Source organism: Eucalyptus grandis, chromosome 1 (genome assembly GCF_016545825.1).
Source record: "Eucalyptus grandis isolate ANBG69807.140 chromosome 1, ASM1654582v1, whole genome shotgun sequence".
In the NCBI taxonomy this organism is placed as follows: domain Eukaryota; kingdom Viridiplantae; phylum Streptophyta; class Magnoliopsida; order Myrtales; family Myrtaceae; genus Eucalyptus; species Eucalyptus grandis.
Window position 1 is genome coordinate 45,767,368 of NC_052612.1, and position 18,965 is coordinate 45,786,332.

Here is an 18,965-nt window from a genome sequence, read left to right on the forward strand (position 1 = left end):
AAATGATCATGTGATTGTGTGATTAGTCAGGGACGGCAAATTGGTCATATATTTTTCTGAATTATTATATAAATGATCTATAAACTTTTTAGGTTTATGCTCTACTCCGAGAATGAGAGGTTTGATCCACTATATATTGTCAACCATGAACTTTATATTGTTCAATGCCGTCATTATACTTTTTATACATGTTTATTTTAATTCCTAAATTATATGAATATTCAAATAGGATGATATTACATATATGGCTAAAGTTTAATAAGCATTCATGTCATTTTCCCTATATTTTTTCTCATATAAAAAAAAAAAAAGGAAATATTGAAAGATGTATTCCAAATATCTATGTACACATAGTCTCAATTTCAATCGATTTGTCGACGGAACTTTAATCTCATGTTCTCACATGTATCATGTTTATGAATTACTCTTCTACTTTATATATGGTTGCACTTTGTAGCTCACATGTTGTTACGCGGTTGAAACTCCAAGTAAAATTTGATTGGAGCCAACCCATGGGACACGCAACTGATTTCCAAAATTTAAGGAGGGGGCAAATTGCAAAAAGTAGTACATTGAGGGCCGATAAGTAATTTGCCCTTTCTTCAAGGAATGTAACTTTTCCCTCGTGCAATATGCGGAAGTTAACCCACAAAGGACGCGATAGTACACAGTGGGCGGATTTGACGTACAAAAGGCTGACCTAAATCCCGATCCAAAAGGTAGAAAAACCCTATATTATATGTATATATGGTCGTGACTGATTTAATGTATATGGGAAAACTAAAAAGTGCTAATTTCCTCGACATTAATTAATAGAAAAAACGCACGAAAAGGAGGATAGGAAAAAATGTGTAGAAGACGACGCCACAATCCTTAAAAAGGGTCAATGGTGGGGGCCTCACCAAAAGAGAACGCTTTTGATGTTTTGGCGGAGGTGATTTCGGTATTAGATTTTGTTCAACATCCACTCCTTCCAGGTTTCAAAAGGTTAGAGGTGTTTTCAGGTTGAGGTAAAATCGACGTGATAGAGTTTGGAAAAAACTATCAAATATGAAGTTAAAAATTGAAACGTTGCCCCGAGCAAAAGACGTATCTAGCTATAGCGATTAAACTCAGTTGGATGGACCGAGTCACCGAGTATATCAAATAACAACGGGGACCATGTCGAAGCCGGGTCGGGTCAGGTCAGGTGGCAAGGAGGCAAACTCCAAGACGTTTTCTGCTACAAACACAAGAGAACATACTTTCTAGTTTCTACCGCGCTCTCTCTCTCTCTGTCTTTCTTGTCCCAAAGAGTGAAACGACAAAAGAAGAGGGAATAGAAAAAGTCGAGAGGAGCTGTAAAGCGGGGAGGTCCCCCACGCCATCTAACTGATCCGATTACGCCACATACATGCACACAAGAAATCGATACATAGGATCCTAGGCGAATTATTTGAGGCTCAGGTCGTGTCTCCGCAACGCTCCAACGCACGCACGCAGGACTCAACCCCACTTGGGTTAGTTTCATCAGCCGGTCGAGAACCGACAGCAGCAGCAGCTGAAATTTACCGGACAAGTTCCGCCACAGATGGCTGTTGCCCTTTGTCCATTTCCCCTCTCTCTCTCTCTCTCTCTCTCCTTCGGAGCGAGACGCTTTCCCATTCATCCACGGCCCCAGTGGTCCCAGACATGCAATGCCAGAGGTTCTATGGTTGTTTATGAAATAATGGGTGCAAAAACACGGCACGTTTGGAGTACAATTTCCGCCTGTCCAATTCACGTTCTACTGCTGATAATTGCCAGAACTTATTGTCCCGTCCCGCATTGGATCTGGGGATTGCGGGTTGTTCGACGAGGACCCCGTCGGTGTGATTGAGATGCATGATTACATTCCCTAAGCCCACAGAACTCATAACAGAAAAACCCATTTTTACATATTGAGAAGATGACACAAATTATCAATGTACAATGTGATCCATGAACATTTAATTTATTCAATGCAATATTTAAACTTTAGCTTAATATGAATGTAATTCCTGAATTTTTAATTTATTAAATGACATCTCTAAACTTTTGGTACAATTCAATTTGGTCCATGAACTCTATAAAAATGTTCAATGTTATCTCTAAGAATACTTTAGACGTTTTCATATAGTTCAATAACTAAATTAAATATATATATCCAAGGTCCAAAATTCACATTGAACAAATTGAAAATTCAATAATCATATTACGCATTAAGTTAAAGTTCATGAATCACATTAAATAAATTAAAAGTTTAAAAATCATATTGCACATTGAAGCAAAATTCAATGATCATTTGCATCATTATTTCTTACAAATTAGCTAACCCTGCCGATTCTAGGCAAACAGCCACGGCCCTATCCGTGCCTATGGACCCGGCAGAAAGGTCTTTTGGCTTCTGATACAGCAGGAGAAAGGGAAGAAAGATGAGAGACAGAGATAGGGAAACGAGAAAACACGAGAACGAATCTCAAACCATCAAAGATGCAGTCTACAGTGTTATGCCGATCTACAATCTAATATGTCAATTAAGATAAGTCGCGTACCATTATCCAATTCCAACCCCCTCCGCTTATCTCGCCGTTTTATTCTTCTCAATAAGGGCGCGGATTTCAAAAGATAGCACCAACCCAAATAACACATGTGAAAGCGAAACGACCCTTCACCTTCAAGCAAAGAAGACCCCATCCTCCTAAAAGAAAAATTGGAAATTTACTTGGAATCATGCCCCCATCGAGCTCACATGGGACGTACGACAACGACAACGATTCCACACCTTCCGTGTCCCACTCCATCACAACCCTTTTTTTCTCTAAACAAAATTAAAATTCTCTTAACTATACTAAGATTAATTCATACAGCCACTACACTACCTCTAAGTGACAAACGTTGGATATGACCCACCAATTTAAATATCAACTCGCGCCACCTCTCTATGCATTTTGCAGTTTATAATTTAAGAGATTAGATCCCACACAAGGCAAGGTCGATCGAGAAAAGGACTCCATATATTGGCTAAAGGCGGGTGCCGTCATTGTCCTCGGGACCTTAGTACAAGATAAATTAGCAAAGACCCTACACAAATTCCCTTCATCAAGTCACTGCTAGCCGACGGCGACCATATAAATCACTGTCGCGGAGATCCCCTTATGACCATCCACCCCACGCAACGGAAACCACACTACCCAGTATTCATAAATGCTAAAAAAATGCCCCCCAAGAATCACCCTGAGATTGATGAACTCCAGCATCTGTCACTTTCCTCCTTACTACAAAGGAAAACGTCAGCATTTCCAGCCCGGATTAACAACCGGCTAATCTTGTAGTCGCGCCAATGACATTATCACTCACCACTAGAGAATGGGAAAAACCTGAAGCTTCAAACATTGCAATTCGAAATGCAACCTAAGCATTCCTCGTTACGTCTATTCATTCGGTAAATAGATGGCATATGACATAGTATACTACCCTCCACATGCATAGACGCATCAGTGAATTACTAAATGAGAAATAAAGTGCGAGGGTCACAAACGTTTCGGAGAATTTGAGGTTTCAGGTCAACGGGATTCATCAGTTCATGTCAGGCCACCCCGACCTTTATCTTTAACATAACATGCGTTTGGGACTTGGGTCAGTGGGGCCTCCTGTACCAAAATGGAAGAGATTTCGAACCAAAACGATCTAAGAGATTTAACAACCAGGAAAACCTACTAAATTACAGACGAGAGAACATGAAATCTATCAACGGGACAGTCGGTTCTTTCCATGAAAATAACATAAATTTAGAAAGAAAAATCCGCAAAATCTAACCACCTTCAGGAGAAGGTCACCCATTTATGACATTACCACATTCAGCTGCCAAAGAAGGAAAGCAAGAAAGCTTTAACCCGCAAGTCGAAACTCCTCCTGCCGCATCACAAGAAGGTCAGCCACCCAGAGACATCCTCACAACATACAGTCGGTTCTTGCCGGTAGCCTCCTGAAGAAGTTGAGTGGCACGGAAGGAAGCTTGTGCCGGAACCTCGGGTGCCTCAACACGTAGAATCCTGTGAGGAGTGCCACGACTTGGAAAGGAGTGACATACAGAACAATGGCAGCGACCAAACAGAATATGACAAACAGAGCAGTCGCCCTTGGGTCGCGCCAGCTGAGCAAGGATTGAAGCCTCTCCCCCTGAGTAGCCAAGTCCCCAACGACTGTCTGGATCCTCCCAGCAATGCTCCTCAGGCGATCATATCTCATCCTCACAATGTCAGTTGGTCGGGAAGTGGGGAAAGTGTCAAATTCTTCATCAAGCTCATCAGGATGTGCAGAATCTGCATGCGAGAGGCGGGTGTCCATGTGAGGTGGATGCCTCGGCCTCCATCTGTAGTACCACACTCCAATCATGAAAAGATAGAGGAAAATCGTGGGCAGGATGAGCTCAGGATATATAACCAGTATGATGAACAGGATGTGAATCAGCACGGTTGTTATGGGGTTTTTCCAATGGCATATCTGATCAAACCATTTTCCCACAGCAATTAGACCGCTCAAGACCCCCATGATTCTGAAAAAGTTGGCCTTGCTTCGCCTCATGCTCCACATGTGTGAACCCACATCAAGCATGTATTCCACAACCTCCTTCCTCAGTGGCGGCTCCGCCCGGCTCAGCCTCATTGACACAATCAGAGTGGCCTGGTGCCTCAAGCTATCTAGCTGACTCACAGTTAATGGATGAATATAGTGCATTTTGGGCAACAGTGGGTGTGAATACATGTGCATCATGTTGAGCAAAGAAGAGCAAGTGAACCTCACAGCTAGATGGATTTCGCCCATCTTCTTCACTCCATTTGGGTGCAGAACAAGGAGCGGATACGAATGGGTATAGACTCTATCAGTCTCAAGGGTAGAGAGACGAATCCTCACCTTGCCGATCTTCGAATCCTTTGAAGGCCCATTCTTATCCCCTCCATGCAAATGGCAGTTATCAAATACGCCAATTGTGATGACAGTGCAGGATCAAAAACTTCCCAAGTGTATTGCTCATTCCACCTAGGCATAAAGCTGTCTATGATGGTCCTTGTCCTGACCCACTTCTGCCCGTATTTTGCCACACAATAAGCATCAGTCGTTCCCCGTCCATCTTTGGTCTTCATCGGCAACAGCCCCTGAGCACTCAGAATTCCTAGCTCCAATATCCCAATGCTCGACTTCCACAGTTGTTTCGCAGTGGGTCGAAGATCACTACTGTAATGCGTCGACTCATCCAAAACATGATAACCACCCTCCAAGCATATCCTCAGGTGGATCCTGCTTGCGAACTTAGTGTCTTTCTTTTTCTGGTCTCCCTCTACAATGATATACCTCTCGAGATTATGCCACCTTGTGTTCACAGGTTTGTGATCCAATCTCCGGTCCACATACTGCAGGTGGATTCCACAGTGTCCCAACACCTCATCCTTGTTGGGAGCAACTCGATCTTCCACACTCAAAATCAGAGGTTCCTCGAATGGTTCGGCCGCAACAAACATCAAATCCTCATTCCACAATGGGTTAATACTCCTGCTCTGAGAAACTCTAGTTCTCAAAACCTGATTTCCAAGCTTAGCCTTGACATAAACCTCCGGGTATCGACCCTTGTCACTAGGCTGGAGATCCTGAGCTTCGATAACATTGACCCTCAAATACCAAAGCTTAGGAGAAAGATATACCTTTGAACGGATATTCGCAAGGGCATCGGTCCCGCTAACTGTAGCTGCATCAGAATGCCACGCTTCTGGGAACGCTTCATCAGCTTGAGTGCCCATCCAAACAGCCAACATTACCTCTCCCCTCACCTTATCCCCCTTTCTGTCCTCCAGCCTGTACCACTGCGGCGCTAGAGGACTATCCGGCGGAACCCGCTTCGGGACCTCGTTCAAGTCAAACACAACTCGACCCACGAAATCATCTTTCACGAAATCCTTATCCTTGACAATGATCTCCAGCATCGAGGCCTGAAGCCGATCCTTGAGAAAGCGAAAACCTGATTCCACTCAGGATTTGATTTCTTCTCAAAGTGCCGGGTCGTGCCCTTGTAGTTCCCAAGCTTGACTTCAACATAAGGATCCAAACTCCCGGTGACGTCTTTCCCAGGCAACTCCTTGGCCTTAACAACGCGGACATAGAGGTACTGCATTTGCTCAACGAGGTCATAGGTGCTCGTGAGTTTGTCGCCGGAGACCTTCCCTCCACCGAGATGGGGCTTGGTCTCCTTCAGAGCGAAGTCCTCAAGATGAGGAGGCCTGTGCATCATTTTGGCTCAAATGGGAGAAAACACAGTCAGCCGGACAGCGTGAACTAATAAGGTACCCAGATGGCAGTCAGTGAGCAATGACTGAGTTCGAATTCGAAAAGCTCCCAAAAACCTGAAAATATGGCTGAAGATTTTTTAGCCGTTAACAGTAAGCAAAACAATACGTTACCTAAATTGTCGGTGAACTCAAAATAAGAGCAAAATCAGGATATCATCAGTATCACAGAGAGAGAGAGAGAGAGAGAGAGAGAGAGAGGTCAATATTCTAAGAAATCAATAAAAAGACATAGACCAGGATAAAGAAGGCACCAGACCAAGCAGCTAAAACGCCTCCATTAAATGCAGAAATTCGAAAGTCATCGACACTAAATTCCAAGAATGCGAAAAAAATCGCTCCATTTACCTTCAGATCTGAAAGACCAGACCCTTTTCGAACATAAGCAAATGTAGCTGAACAGAACATGTAGTACCCTTCGATTTTCAGCTTACGCAACGCATCATTCACCGACGTCGGACGACCGGAAATAACCCAAAAGGAAGGAGGAGGGGGGGAAAAGACGAACCCCGAAACCGATGAAACCCCACGGTCACGGCCTTCACGAGAAAGTAAAAATCAAGCACTTTAAATGTGCTTTGAATGACTGTCTGGGGGTGCAGTCAAAAGGGTTTTTCTCTCTCTCTCCGAAGCTGGAAAATACCATAAAACTTCCGGGTCACAAAATAATGAAGAGTGAAAAAGAAAAAAACCCACGAACGTTTTCTCGGAAACCAAGCAGAAAAACCAGAGCTTTGCTAAGGTCTCTCTGCACATGTGTAGTATTTTTTTAAGCACTTCAAGAATATGCAGGCACATTCCAGAATTTGCCGAACTTAAAAAAGGTACGGCCACTATCACGCAACGGAAAACAAATAAAAATGAAAAGGACCAGAACAGTTCAGCTTAAGCCCACGAAAAGGAAAAGCGAGAAGATGAATCTCGTCCAAACAAACAGAGGCAGAGGAAAACGGAAGTACCCAGAAGCCGCAGACGGAGAGCCGCAGACTCCCGGACCGAGTTACGCAACGCAGGAACTGCTGCAATGGAAGTGGTTCCCGTCTTCTACTTCTTCTTCTTCTTCTTCTTCTTCTCTCTCCTTTTTTCTTTTTTTCTCTTTTCTTCTCCCTTTAGGGAGATAAAAACGGAATGCTAGAGAGAGAAAGTGAAGAGCTTTGGAGGGATAGAGGGGTTCTTTTGCTTTTGGTGTGGGTGGAGGTGGGATCTGAGGGATCTGCAGGAATAACACACAGGAGTCTCTCTCTCTCTCTCTCTCTCTGTGTCTCCCCCTTCCTCTCTCCTTCTCTCTCTCTCTCTCTACCTTCTTCCCTTTTCTGGTCCCTTGTCTCTGCTGGGGTACAGGGGAGGTGGGTCCCGCCTCGAGCGTGCGTAGGACCACGGTCGGGCCTCGGCACGTGGGAGCCCCCCGTATCGGTGCGCCCTTTGGTTGCCGAAAAAGCAAAAAAATTATTGAACGAAGGAACCGCACACAGTGGAGAGAGAAAGATGGAGAGAGAGAGGAGGGACGAGGGGAATATCTGCTCTTGCCTTTTGCACCGGAATCCCCAAATTGCCCATTCCTCTGTTGCTGGGAATCTCGATTCCCCCTGCCTTTTGCTTTTGTTTTTCTGTCCCACCGCACACGACATTTTTCCCGAACGATACGATGCTCTCTGTTCTATCTGTACTTATCTTTCGCCCTCCCTGGTGGCCCTGAGAACTCTGGAACTCGAGAATTGATCGTCTTAGCGAGTTTGATGTTTTCAGTGATGTCAACCTCTCGTCGATAGAGTTCGGCTCGATGGGTTCGGGTTTCTTTATCGTGTTCGAACCATGTCCACGAGGTACGGGTCGCGTCATTGGTTAACGATGTACGTGGATTGAGGGACACTGCAAACTAACATTTGACTAGCTATCGAGTCCGGATGGACGATGATGTCGAAATGCTTTTGGAGCCCTGCATTGGTCAAGATCGCGCAACTTTAGCAAAACGCAGAGGGAGCAGAGTCTTGCACGGTAAAGAGCCATCTTCTTTGTACCCCCGTGGAATAAGTGTCGCTTGATGGAGGTCGCCTCCTGCAGACATTTTAGCTTTTAGGTCGCGCCTCAGAGTTCGAGGAAATTCTACGCTCGAAGCTGTGTTCGGTCTTCGGTCAAGAAGTAGGCGTGCCCACTAAATTCACTTCGCTTAGGGTCGTAATGACGTCGAATGTGCGAGGCATCTCCTCCTCTCTTCAAGTGCTCTTGCAGAATGCAGTCGCATGCTCGTCGTATGGAACGGGGAAAGCGGAACGTCCTCGATATAGCACGTCGCGATTAGGTACGAAGTTTCCTGGCCTCTGTATAGCAGCCTTGGTGTGCATTAGTGCTGCGAAAGCCGGACTAGATTGACCGAATTCAACCAATAAGACCAGCAGCTCGTCCAATTTTTCATTATGACAGTCTCTTGGTTGTTGTTGGGCTATAAAGCTACTTGCACGAGCTGTGTTAGAAAAGTTCCACATCCAAAAATTAAAAATTTGTGTAGTATGAAATAATTAATATATCATACCCGATTCATAACTTTCTGACTTAACTTTTTGAGTAAAGGTGAATTCAACTAAATGTATTAATGAGATCAAACTTAGCTTCCCTCTACCGATATCCTCAACTAAAGTTCATTCAATCAGGTTCGATTGCCTACTCCTTAGAAATCAATCTTGATCTCTAGGGTGATTTCAAAATATTAACCTTAAAATTTGAGTACTAAAAATTATAATAGAAAGATGCAGGATGCTAATTTATATATCTTTAATTTAAAAGTGATCAAAGATAAAATATTTTGTCTCAATTTTTTTCTTTTTGTTTTTACTCTCTTTTTTTATAATTGTGCGTGGAATTCTAACACTTATGTCCTTGAACAGGACCAAAAAGATGGACTTCCTGAAGGAGAAGGGCAAGCCCTTCCTACGCCCATTGAATAAGCAGTACAAGCACGGGGCGATAATTCCACTTTTGCCCTTCCCGGGGAGGAACGAAGGGTTCCGGGTCCAAAAGGGCTGCTGCCTCGGGAGCGAAATGAGATTTTATTGCTCTAATCGATGCGCTTTTCTTAATAAAACTCTGGCCTCGTTTTGTCGTGTCCCTTCGCGATCGCAAATTTAGGTAGGGGGTCGGTGGCGGATGGATCATCCAAACCGACCGGCGCGTGTCGAGCGGGTCGGGTTCGGCCTCCCGGGCTCCGCCATCTCCAAACGTTACGTGGCACCCCGGAAGGGCTGGTACGTGGGACCCCAGCAACGGGACAAAAGGCCAAAAAAGTGGAGAAGGGGTGGTGGTTCCGTTTCCTCCTCCTCGGCATTTTGTATTTTTGTGCTTTTCACGTACTGACGTTTTGGCTTTCCCCAAAAAGAGAAAAAAAAAATTAAAAATTTTAAAAAAAAAATCCTGAGCTGGAACGCACTCGGAATCACCACGCGAATACCCGGATCCGAAGGCCCGGTTGCTTAGCCCGCCCGGGTTTGGATTGGATCGGATCGGAATTTTCAATAAGATGCGAAATCCTGCGCATGCGGAAGAAAGCCACCGAACGTCTTTGTTCGGTTAATTACCGAACAGAATGGCGATGGATGCACAGCGAAATCCAATCCCATGGCGCGTCTGGTGAATCTGGAGTGGGATTATGTAAAAGAATGGATAAGAGTTTTGAATAAATTACTCGAAAAATAGAAGATATAAATGGCGAACTGCGGCTTTATGTAATAAGTTGAGCTTTCAAAATAATTAAGGGTTGTTTGACAAATTCTTGTAGAAAAAGATAATAATATTGGAAGTGTGGAAGGATTGCTGCCACCCTGATGATCTCTATTAACGATTGCGACTACGGAGATGGACAGGGCAAGAGCCGAGAAAGGGAAACAAAGAGAATCGTGACCACCCGCGCGGTGATTGGTTGAGTTATCGAGCAATGACATGTACTTTATGTTCAGGGTCCACCAAGGACTAGCTGGTTTGAGGTCCTTACTTGAGATGATGTTTTGCTAGAATTCGTTTCAACGGCGAAATATCTTTTACCAAAAGATTTTTTTTGCTACACTAAGAGGAGACAGCTCCTATCACAGGTGCACAAGGAAAGTAATTAACGTGCTTCAACAGAATTTAATTGATATTATAGAGATGCAATATTAGAATTAGATCGATAACGAAGCACCCATAAACTACAACAAAGATATATGTCGAAATTTAACTAATGATGAAGTATCCATAAACTTTAGTAAACACATATACCATAATATAATCAACGACGAAATATCTGAAAATAACAACTAATATTATGATGCTTGAATCGAAAGATACATATTTTGTTTGTTTGTTGAAGTGGGGTTCAACGGTACATGAATTCTAGTATTTATAGCTTCCATAACACAACTACTTATATGCAGCTTTTCAGCAGTTTCTTTTAATTTAATATCTTCACGTCACCACGAACTTAACATCTCCAAGCAATTATTAAAATCTTATAAATGAACGACAACTTAATCATATATGTGATTACAATGAGTTACCACAGCACTTAATCCACAAAAAACAGAAATATCAAAAAATGTCTTACGAAACAGTTATACCATAATGTTGATGTTAATCATTTCATCTCAGATGTCAAAACTCTTTTTAAGTTGTCAATATTTATCTAAAAGAGCTTATATATTCAAAAATATTGCTACCCACTGGGTTTCCGGCGATCCTTTTTTCATGGACGTCTTCTACTGTTTACTGAACTCTACTCTCATTCACTAAATTTATCAATTTGTCCAAAGGTAATCAAAAGAATTTCACTCGCGAACAGACCAAAAATAAGTTCTGACGAAAGGAATCTTTGCTGTCAACGAGGAACTTCTTTTTTCTTTTTTTCAAAAGGGGAAAACGGGTAGAAGTGCTAGCGTTAGGCGGGGGTGGATGTTGTAATTAGCAAAGAGGTGTATAGCATAGCAAAGGTGAAAAAAAGTCATTCGGTCCATTATTGATTATTCCGCACGGTGCGAGTAGTTAAGCTGTCTGCTTCATCCGATGCTGTTTTCGTAATTTAGTGGCATCATTATAGTGTAGAAAGAATAGAACTCGAGATTGTCAAGTGGCCTTTGGATCGAAAGCAGATCATTTTTCAGCTAAAAATACTACCGTTGATATTAATCTGTATCCTCCAAATTTGTAAGTGAATTGCGTGGTCTAATTGATTTCAAATCACCGAAAGTACTAGATTTTTAACCCTTCTTTTGCAATCTGCATGTTTTAAATAGAGTCTCACGGCAAGCTACCGGCAAGTTTTCCAAGGCAAACCATTAGGTGCGCTTGGGTATGTAAGCCCAGCATGCATGGGATCGGTGGGATCGATCTCGTGGGACCCACGTGGCCGATTGCCTCGTACGGCGATGGACCGGATGTATGACGGGTCCATCTCCGGGCTTCTAGCTAGATCTGCTTGGGCCTGGGCCTGGCTGGGCCTGGGAGATACAAACCAGATGGTCTTTGAACTAGACAATTACATGTTTCTGGACTCGGCCCACATCAGTTTCCATTCTATGTCGTTACAAAATCAAAACCAAGCATCTTCTCGATAACTCTAGCATCACAGATTTTTGTTGGATTTACGTTCTGTCCAGAGCATCCCCATCGGAAATAAGAAGCTATTTTTTTCACTTTTTATTTCTATTTCAAATCCATTCACCGATTACTTTTCTATTTTAGGGAATATAAAAAATAATTGGCGTTCTTTTTTCTATTATAGGGAGTAAAAGAGCATAAAAACAAAGGAATAGAAATCTTTACAAGAGATCTTAGAATCTCGATTCCCTGCCTTTTCTCTTTCTCGCTTTTATTTTTTTGTCCTACCATACACCACGTTCTCCCAAATGAGAATGATGCTCTCTGTTCTATTTGCGCTTGTCTTTCGCATCGCCTGACTGTGAGAATTCTAGAATCGATCGGCTTAGTGAACTTGGAGTTTTCAGCGATGTCGACCTCCTTACAAAGAGTTCGGCTCAATGGGTTCAGGTTTCTTTATTGACTTCAAACCCTGTCGATGAGGTACTGGTGTTGTCATTGGTCATCGGAAAGATATTGAATTGACAGTGATTGCGAACTAACATCGGAATAACTATCGAATCTCAAACGACGGCGATGTCGAAATGGTTTGGAGCTTTGTACTGGTCAAAGTCGGTAGGTGCACGGTAAAGAGCCATCTTTCTTTTAACCCAGTGGAATAAGTGTCGCTTGATGGAGGTCACCTATTTGCAGACCTTTAAGCTTTAGGTCGCGCCTCGAGTTCGAGGAAGTTCGACGCTCGAAGCTGTGTTCCGTCTTCGGTCAAGAAGTACGCGTGCGCACTAAATTCACTTTGCTTAGGATCGCGATGACGTCGAATGTCCAAGGCCTTTCTCGTCAAAATGTATCGCAAAATTAAAATCGCATGAAACGGGTGAAACGGGGGAACGCGGAAGTCCTCGATATCGGCCTGCAGCAATGTTACGAACTCATCCAATTCAAGTTTCAACTTGTCCGATTTTTCAATACGGCGTTTTAGCTGGTTTTGTTGAGATGCTTAAAAAGCCGAACTGGATCAATGAAAATCTGATCGATAAGACAAAGACTTGTTCCGATCTTTTTCAATACGGCGCTTTAGTCGGTTTTGTTGAGATGCTTAAAAAAGCTCCACGCTAGATAATTGGTATAGTGTGAAATAATTTATATTTTATAATAGGCTCACAACTCATTGATTTAAGTTTTTGAATAAAAATAGTTAAACCAAATATATTAACAGACTTAAAATTGCCATCCCTCTAAGTGGTTTTCTTGGATGTAGGCCGGGGTGATTTCAAAATACCGGCCTTATAATCGAAGCTATATTTTAACGGTAGTTTAAGCTTGAACTGATGAATAACTATTGAGTATATTTATGCTGTCTTTCTCTTATAATTGAGGGTTGTAACAATAATGTTGAGGTGTTCATTATAGTGAAACATTCTATTGATGTAACCCTAGTTTAACAATGATCTAAGATAAAATATTGTCTCTCAAATTCTTTCTCTTATTTTTACCATCAATTTTATTTTGATTGTATGCTAAATCCTAGTACTTACGTCCTTCGACATGGTCGGAAAGGGACTTACTTAAGGAGAAGGAATGGCTCTTTCTTATACCCATTGAATCAGTAGCAGAAGCACCGAGCCGTGAGTCCACTTTTGCCCTCCCCGGAGAACGAAGGGTTTCGGGTCCAAAAAGGCTGCTGCCTCGGGAGCGAAATGAGATTTTCTGCTCTAATCGATGCCCTTTTCTTGATAAACTCTGGCCTCGTTTTCGTCCCTTCGCCATCGCAAATTTAGGCAGTGGTCGATGACGGATGCCATGGATCGTCCAATCCGACCGGCGCGTGTCGACCGCCGGGTCAGGTTCGGAGTTCCACCCTCTCCAAACGTTACGTGGCACCCCAGAAAGGCACATACGTGGGACCCCGCAACTGGACAAAAGGGCAAAAACGAAGGGGCCACCTCCTCCTCCTCCTTCACGTTTTGTATTTTTATGCTTCATAATTTAGAATACTTGTCATTTCTTTCAAATTACATGCGTCTATTTTCTTGTCTGACTCACATTCTATAGTAGGTGGGCTGCAAATTGTGGAAGGAAGCCCCTCAAACTTCTTTAACATCCCGAATTTGATGCAGCATGCACAGATCGCCGATTGCCACCACTGACGCATTTGAGTTGCAGACTTCGGCTGTTGCCAAAGAAGTCATTATGTCGTGTCGTCTTACAATATTGATTGGTTAGTTCTTGGCAATCAAGAAAAACACTAACAATCCACACATATTTTTCACTGAATCCCCTGAACAAAAGCTAATAATCAAGAAAAACACCGACAAAATATGAACCTATGGTTGAGCATTCGCATCCCTCTTTATTGCACCAGTAAAATATCCATTACCAGACTACTTACATCATACATCAATTTAAAGGAATACCTAAATGATGCGATCATGACCTCAAACAAAGCGACATGTGTACAGTTGCACATTTTGTAGACTAATGCATTGGAGGTTTTATTTCCTGAAGGAGATGAAGAAAATAGCTAGTGCACACCTTAGTTTATGCCATAAGATCTGCATAAAAGCTGTAGCCGCGACAAATGCTGCAATGAACATCAACTGCAACATATACTAATACATTTGTCCTAGTGACGTTGTTTTTTATTATTACATCCATATTGTACCACATGGGTCAAAGAAATTTTAGGGCTGCAACTCTATGCATTACTCCTTCAGTCATATTTTGCTAGCAACAAGCATCACCGGACACCATTTAGACCACTTCAAAATGATTTAAAGATTAGTTTTAACATTCTCAAGAGTGAAACAGACAAAGTACAAACACTTCTTAATTTGAGGCTTAACGACCCATCCCGGTAAATTAATCAAAGGCGATTAAGAATGACTCAAGTTCATGCATTTGCTATCTAGAACTCTCCATCCGCAGTATTAAATCTGATGGTCTTTATTGACAATTGCAACTACTGCCGCCACAGTGGATCGCCTCGGTTTATGTTGCAACAAAAAAATCCACGACGATAAATGGGGCAAGAGCCGTGAAGGGGGACAAAGAGAATCGTGACTGTTGCACTGTGTTGGTTAAGGCGATCGCATGTACCTTTGGTCCACCATGGACTAGGTGGGTTGAGGTCATTATGCAAACACATGATGCGATAATGTTTTGTCGGAATTTGCCTCAACGGCAAAATACCTTTCATCGGAAATTATTTTTTGGCTTTATTAAGAGAATACAGTTTCTGTGGCGATTTCGGACCGGAAATATTACGAATACACAAGGAAACCAGTAGATGTACTTCAATGGAATTTAATCGATGTTAACATATGCAAGATATAGATACAACGTTGAAATTTAATTGATGACGAACTATTCATAAACTACAACAAAGATACATGTCATAATTTAATCAACGATGAAGTTTCCAAAAACTATATATAATCGACATCAAAATCTGAAAACTATAGCTAAAACTACGACGGAGTAATTGAAAGATAGTTAAATGATAATGTTTTGTGAGGTTGAGCAGTACAAAAACACTAATATTTATTCTAGTGTTCACTACATAACTACCTACATGCAGCTCTCCAGCAGCTACTTTTGGTTCCATATCTTTACGTTGCCACGAACTTTTCATTTCTAAGTGGTTACTAAATTCACATAAGTGAATAACATCCTAATCATGTCTGCAGTTACAAGAAGTTATAACAAACACTTAGTTCACAAGAAACTTAAATATTTGATTATATCACTACTTGGCAGTTACATCTCAATATCGCTGACTTCATCTTAGATAACTAAGGTATATTGTTGCTGACTTCATTGGTTGTTGATGCTCTTCAAGTTGTCGACATTTATTTAAAAGAGCTTAGAAAATATTGCCACTTATCAAATTGTGGACTGTTCTTTTCATCAATGCCATTTACTATTTATTGAACTCCGCTCTCACAGACTAAATTTATCATATGTCCATGTTAATGAAAAATGGGTCGTTGGCAGATAGACGATTGATAAGATCTGACGAGACGAATCTTTGCTATCAACGAGAAACTTCTCTTTCTTTTTTTTCAGAAGGGGCAATGGGTGGGAGTGATGGTGTTAGGCGCGGGGTGGGTAAATAGCAAAAAGTGGTATAGCATAGCAAAAGAGAAAAAAGTCATTCAGTCCATTATTGATTATTCCGCACGGCGCGAGTAGTTACGCCGTCCATTTCACCGATGCTGTTTTCGTAGTTTAGTTAGAAAGGATAAAAACTCGAGGATTGTCAAGGTGGTCGTTGGTTTGAGAGCGGGTCGCATTTCAATGAAAAAGGCTACCGTCGATTTTCATTCGTAAGTCGTAACCACCGAGTTTTGTAAGTGGATTTTGTGATCCAATCAAATTTCAAATCACCGAAAGTACCAGATCTTTTTTGTCCTTCGATTGGGATCTACACGCTTTAAAATGGAGTCCCGATAAATTTTGGGTGAGCTACTGGCCGGTAGCTGCGCTTGGGTATGTAAGCCCAGAGTCCACGGGATCGGGATTCGGATCGATCTTGTGACCCACATGACCATTCGCTTTGTACAGCGACGGATGTATGATGGTCCATCTCTGGGCTTCAAGCTAGATTAACTTGGGCCTGGACCTGGGCCTGGGAGATATAAATCGGAATCCTTTTGAATTAGACTATTACGTGATTCTGGACTCGGCCCATATCAGTTTCCATCGTATGATGTTACAAAATCAAGGCCAGGCATCTTCTCTATAACTCCAGCACCACAGAAATTTTAGTGGCATACACGGTTTGTCCAAAGCATCGCCAATCGGTTGAACTTGACACTTATCAAAAGCAGAGCGTGGGCAACTCTGTTTCAGATTCAAAGGCATTTTTATATATTGGATCGAGACTACCGGTTGACAAATTTCCTTTTCTTTCCTGATGATGAGAGGACAATAACTAAAGTCCAAGCATTTTTTGAGAATTAGGACATTGCTGTTTCGAGTTTTTTTTTTTTTTTTTTAAATTTTTATCTAGAGGAAATTAGAACATCCACTGCTTAGGAAATTATTGAAATTAGCATGATCTATATTAGTAAGTTCTATTTCAATATTGCTAACAGGTTGGTGTGGAAGTCCTCATAACCATAATGCTACAGCTCCTCTCGTCAAATATATCTCCATAATGTGATTTCATGTGGTCCACTTGCCACGACTCTAGTATTCCTAGGATAGTAATTGATGGTAGAAAACATTAATCCGTATCTAAGTAAAAAGAAGGAGATCAGTCCCCAGTCTCATCCATATATGTGCCTGTGATTCTCCCGTCAATCTAACACTTTTCCTAAGTTCCACAAGTTAGAGATTAGAAGACACCAAATACCACATTAGGGCTCTGTTTGTTTCATAAAATGAGTTGTTCAAAAGACAATTTCGAAAAAATAGTCTTTCATATCACTTATGAAAATGAACGAACGAAAAATATCTTAATCGTTCCAAAAAATATTTAGACGACAATGAAACAATTTTTCATTAACCGATTATTTCAAGCCACACAAATAATTACTTTTAGAAAAATATATTTTAAATCATGCATTTTCTACAATTGAAGATGTGGATGAAGTGAACTCACGTAATCGCCACACTAATTTTCGGTTGACCTACGGTTATATGTCGGATTCAATGCCAGCATCAGCCAATTTGACTAAACCCACTAATGGCATTCGGATTCTGGGATTCCACTGCGGCCAGACAAAATCCAATCATGATCAAAAGATAGCGAGAGAGAGAGAGAGAGAGAGAGAGAGAGATTACTATTAGGGAGCGCTATGCACCGGTGGTGATGATGACTGTTACTTCATTAGTCAATATCGCGTGCTTTGAATAAGAAACGCCATTGCAGCAAAGTCCATTCATCCTCAATGAAAGAAAGACGAAAGACCAACCAACTCGGGTCTTGAGCGACCTTCATGTTTCTTCGGACCTAGTCTTACGTTCGAACCATTTTGGATGCCCTCAATTCTGCTCATACCCTTCTTGTCAGAGAGAGAGAGAGAGAGAGAGAGAGAGTACATGGGATTTTGGTCGTCGTTCTGCTGCTGCTTCTACAATCCTGTTCGCGTCTCCAGCGATGTAGGCCACTCCGAGACGGAGCCCCTGAGAGCCTGTTTCCTGAAGAACGAAACCCGGGCGACCATACTTGTTCCTCACTTCCCCACCAAGATGAATTTCTCTCGCCTGTAGTCGATGTCGGAGACGACGAGGCATCCGCCTCTCAGATGCCTTAATTTCTTCGATTTTACCCTTTGTTCCAATTCGGAATAGGTTCGGTAGGAGGATATGTGAATTTGAAACTGTTTGTTGATATTGTGTCATTTCACGGAATCGAGCCTATTTCCCATCGGCAGCTACGAAATTCACCGCGATTTTTCTCTGTCTGCTTTGCCTATAGGTCCATGTGATGCTCATGCGATGCGACTTTATTTTCAAGCGAATGATGATTGAAATGTCACTGCATGGTCACATGACTCAATGATTGTAATTAACATGAGGGTATCGAGCTTTTGAACTTCCCTGTGAATTGCAATTGATCAAAGGAATCCAGGGGTCCGCTTCGAGTCATTTCACTCTCCTTTGTTTCGTAACACTGATCCTGCAGCTCCATTTCTTGATCAAATGATTGAAGAAACTCCTAAAATTGCATTTGGTCATTCAGATAAAAGTCCAGATATGATATGCTTATCATATCAGGTATTTAGTAACTGTATAAAACAGGATAAAATCGGGTATAAACCGAATAAATGTATCCTAGAAAAGAGGACGTAGACCCGATTAAGATTCCTCTTGTCCATCAATTTTTCAAAAAATCCCCAATTAGTATACCCCTCAATTTATAATAGTAGTCCATCTGCCAACACTCATATACATAGCCGGAAGTGTAGGTCCATGATGAATCGCATTTGGTAACATGCTTCCCACTCCACCGATTCTAGGTAGTACCGAAGCCCAATTGTCTAATAATCGCAATATCAGGAGGTTTAAGTCTTCAAGGCATAGATTATATAGAAAGCTTCTAGAATGAGATTTTCAAGAAGA

General features: G+C 42.0%; 1 protein-coding gene across 1 annotated transcript; it reads right to left on the minus strand.

Annotated features, from left to right (window-relative positions):
* Positions 1-3,556: 3,556 nt before the first annotated feature.
* On the minus strand, positions 3,557-7,613 carry LOC104445729 (FT-interacting protein 3). The gene is given in 4 exon segments (XM_010059651.3): positions 3,557-5,003; positions 5,006-6,001; positions 6,004-6,395; positions 7,298-7,613. Coding segments are annotated over 3 exon segments (2,328 nt in total). The 5' UTR covers positions 6,284-6,395; positions 7,298-7,613; the 3' UTR covers positions 3,557-3,951.
* Between the last annotated feature and the right edge of the window lie 11,352 nt (positions 7,614-18,965).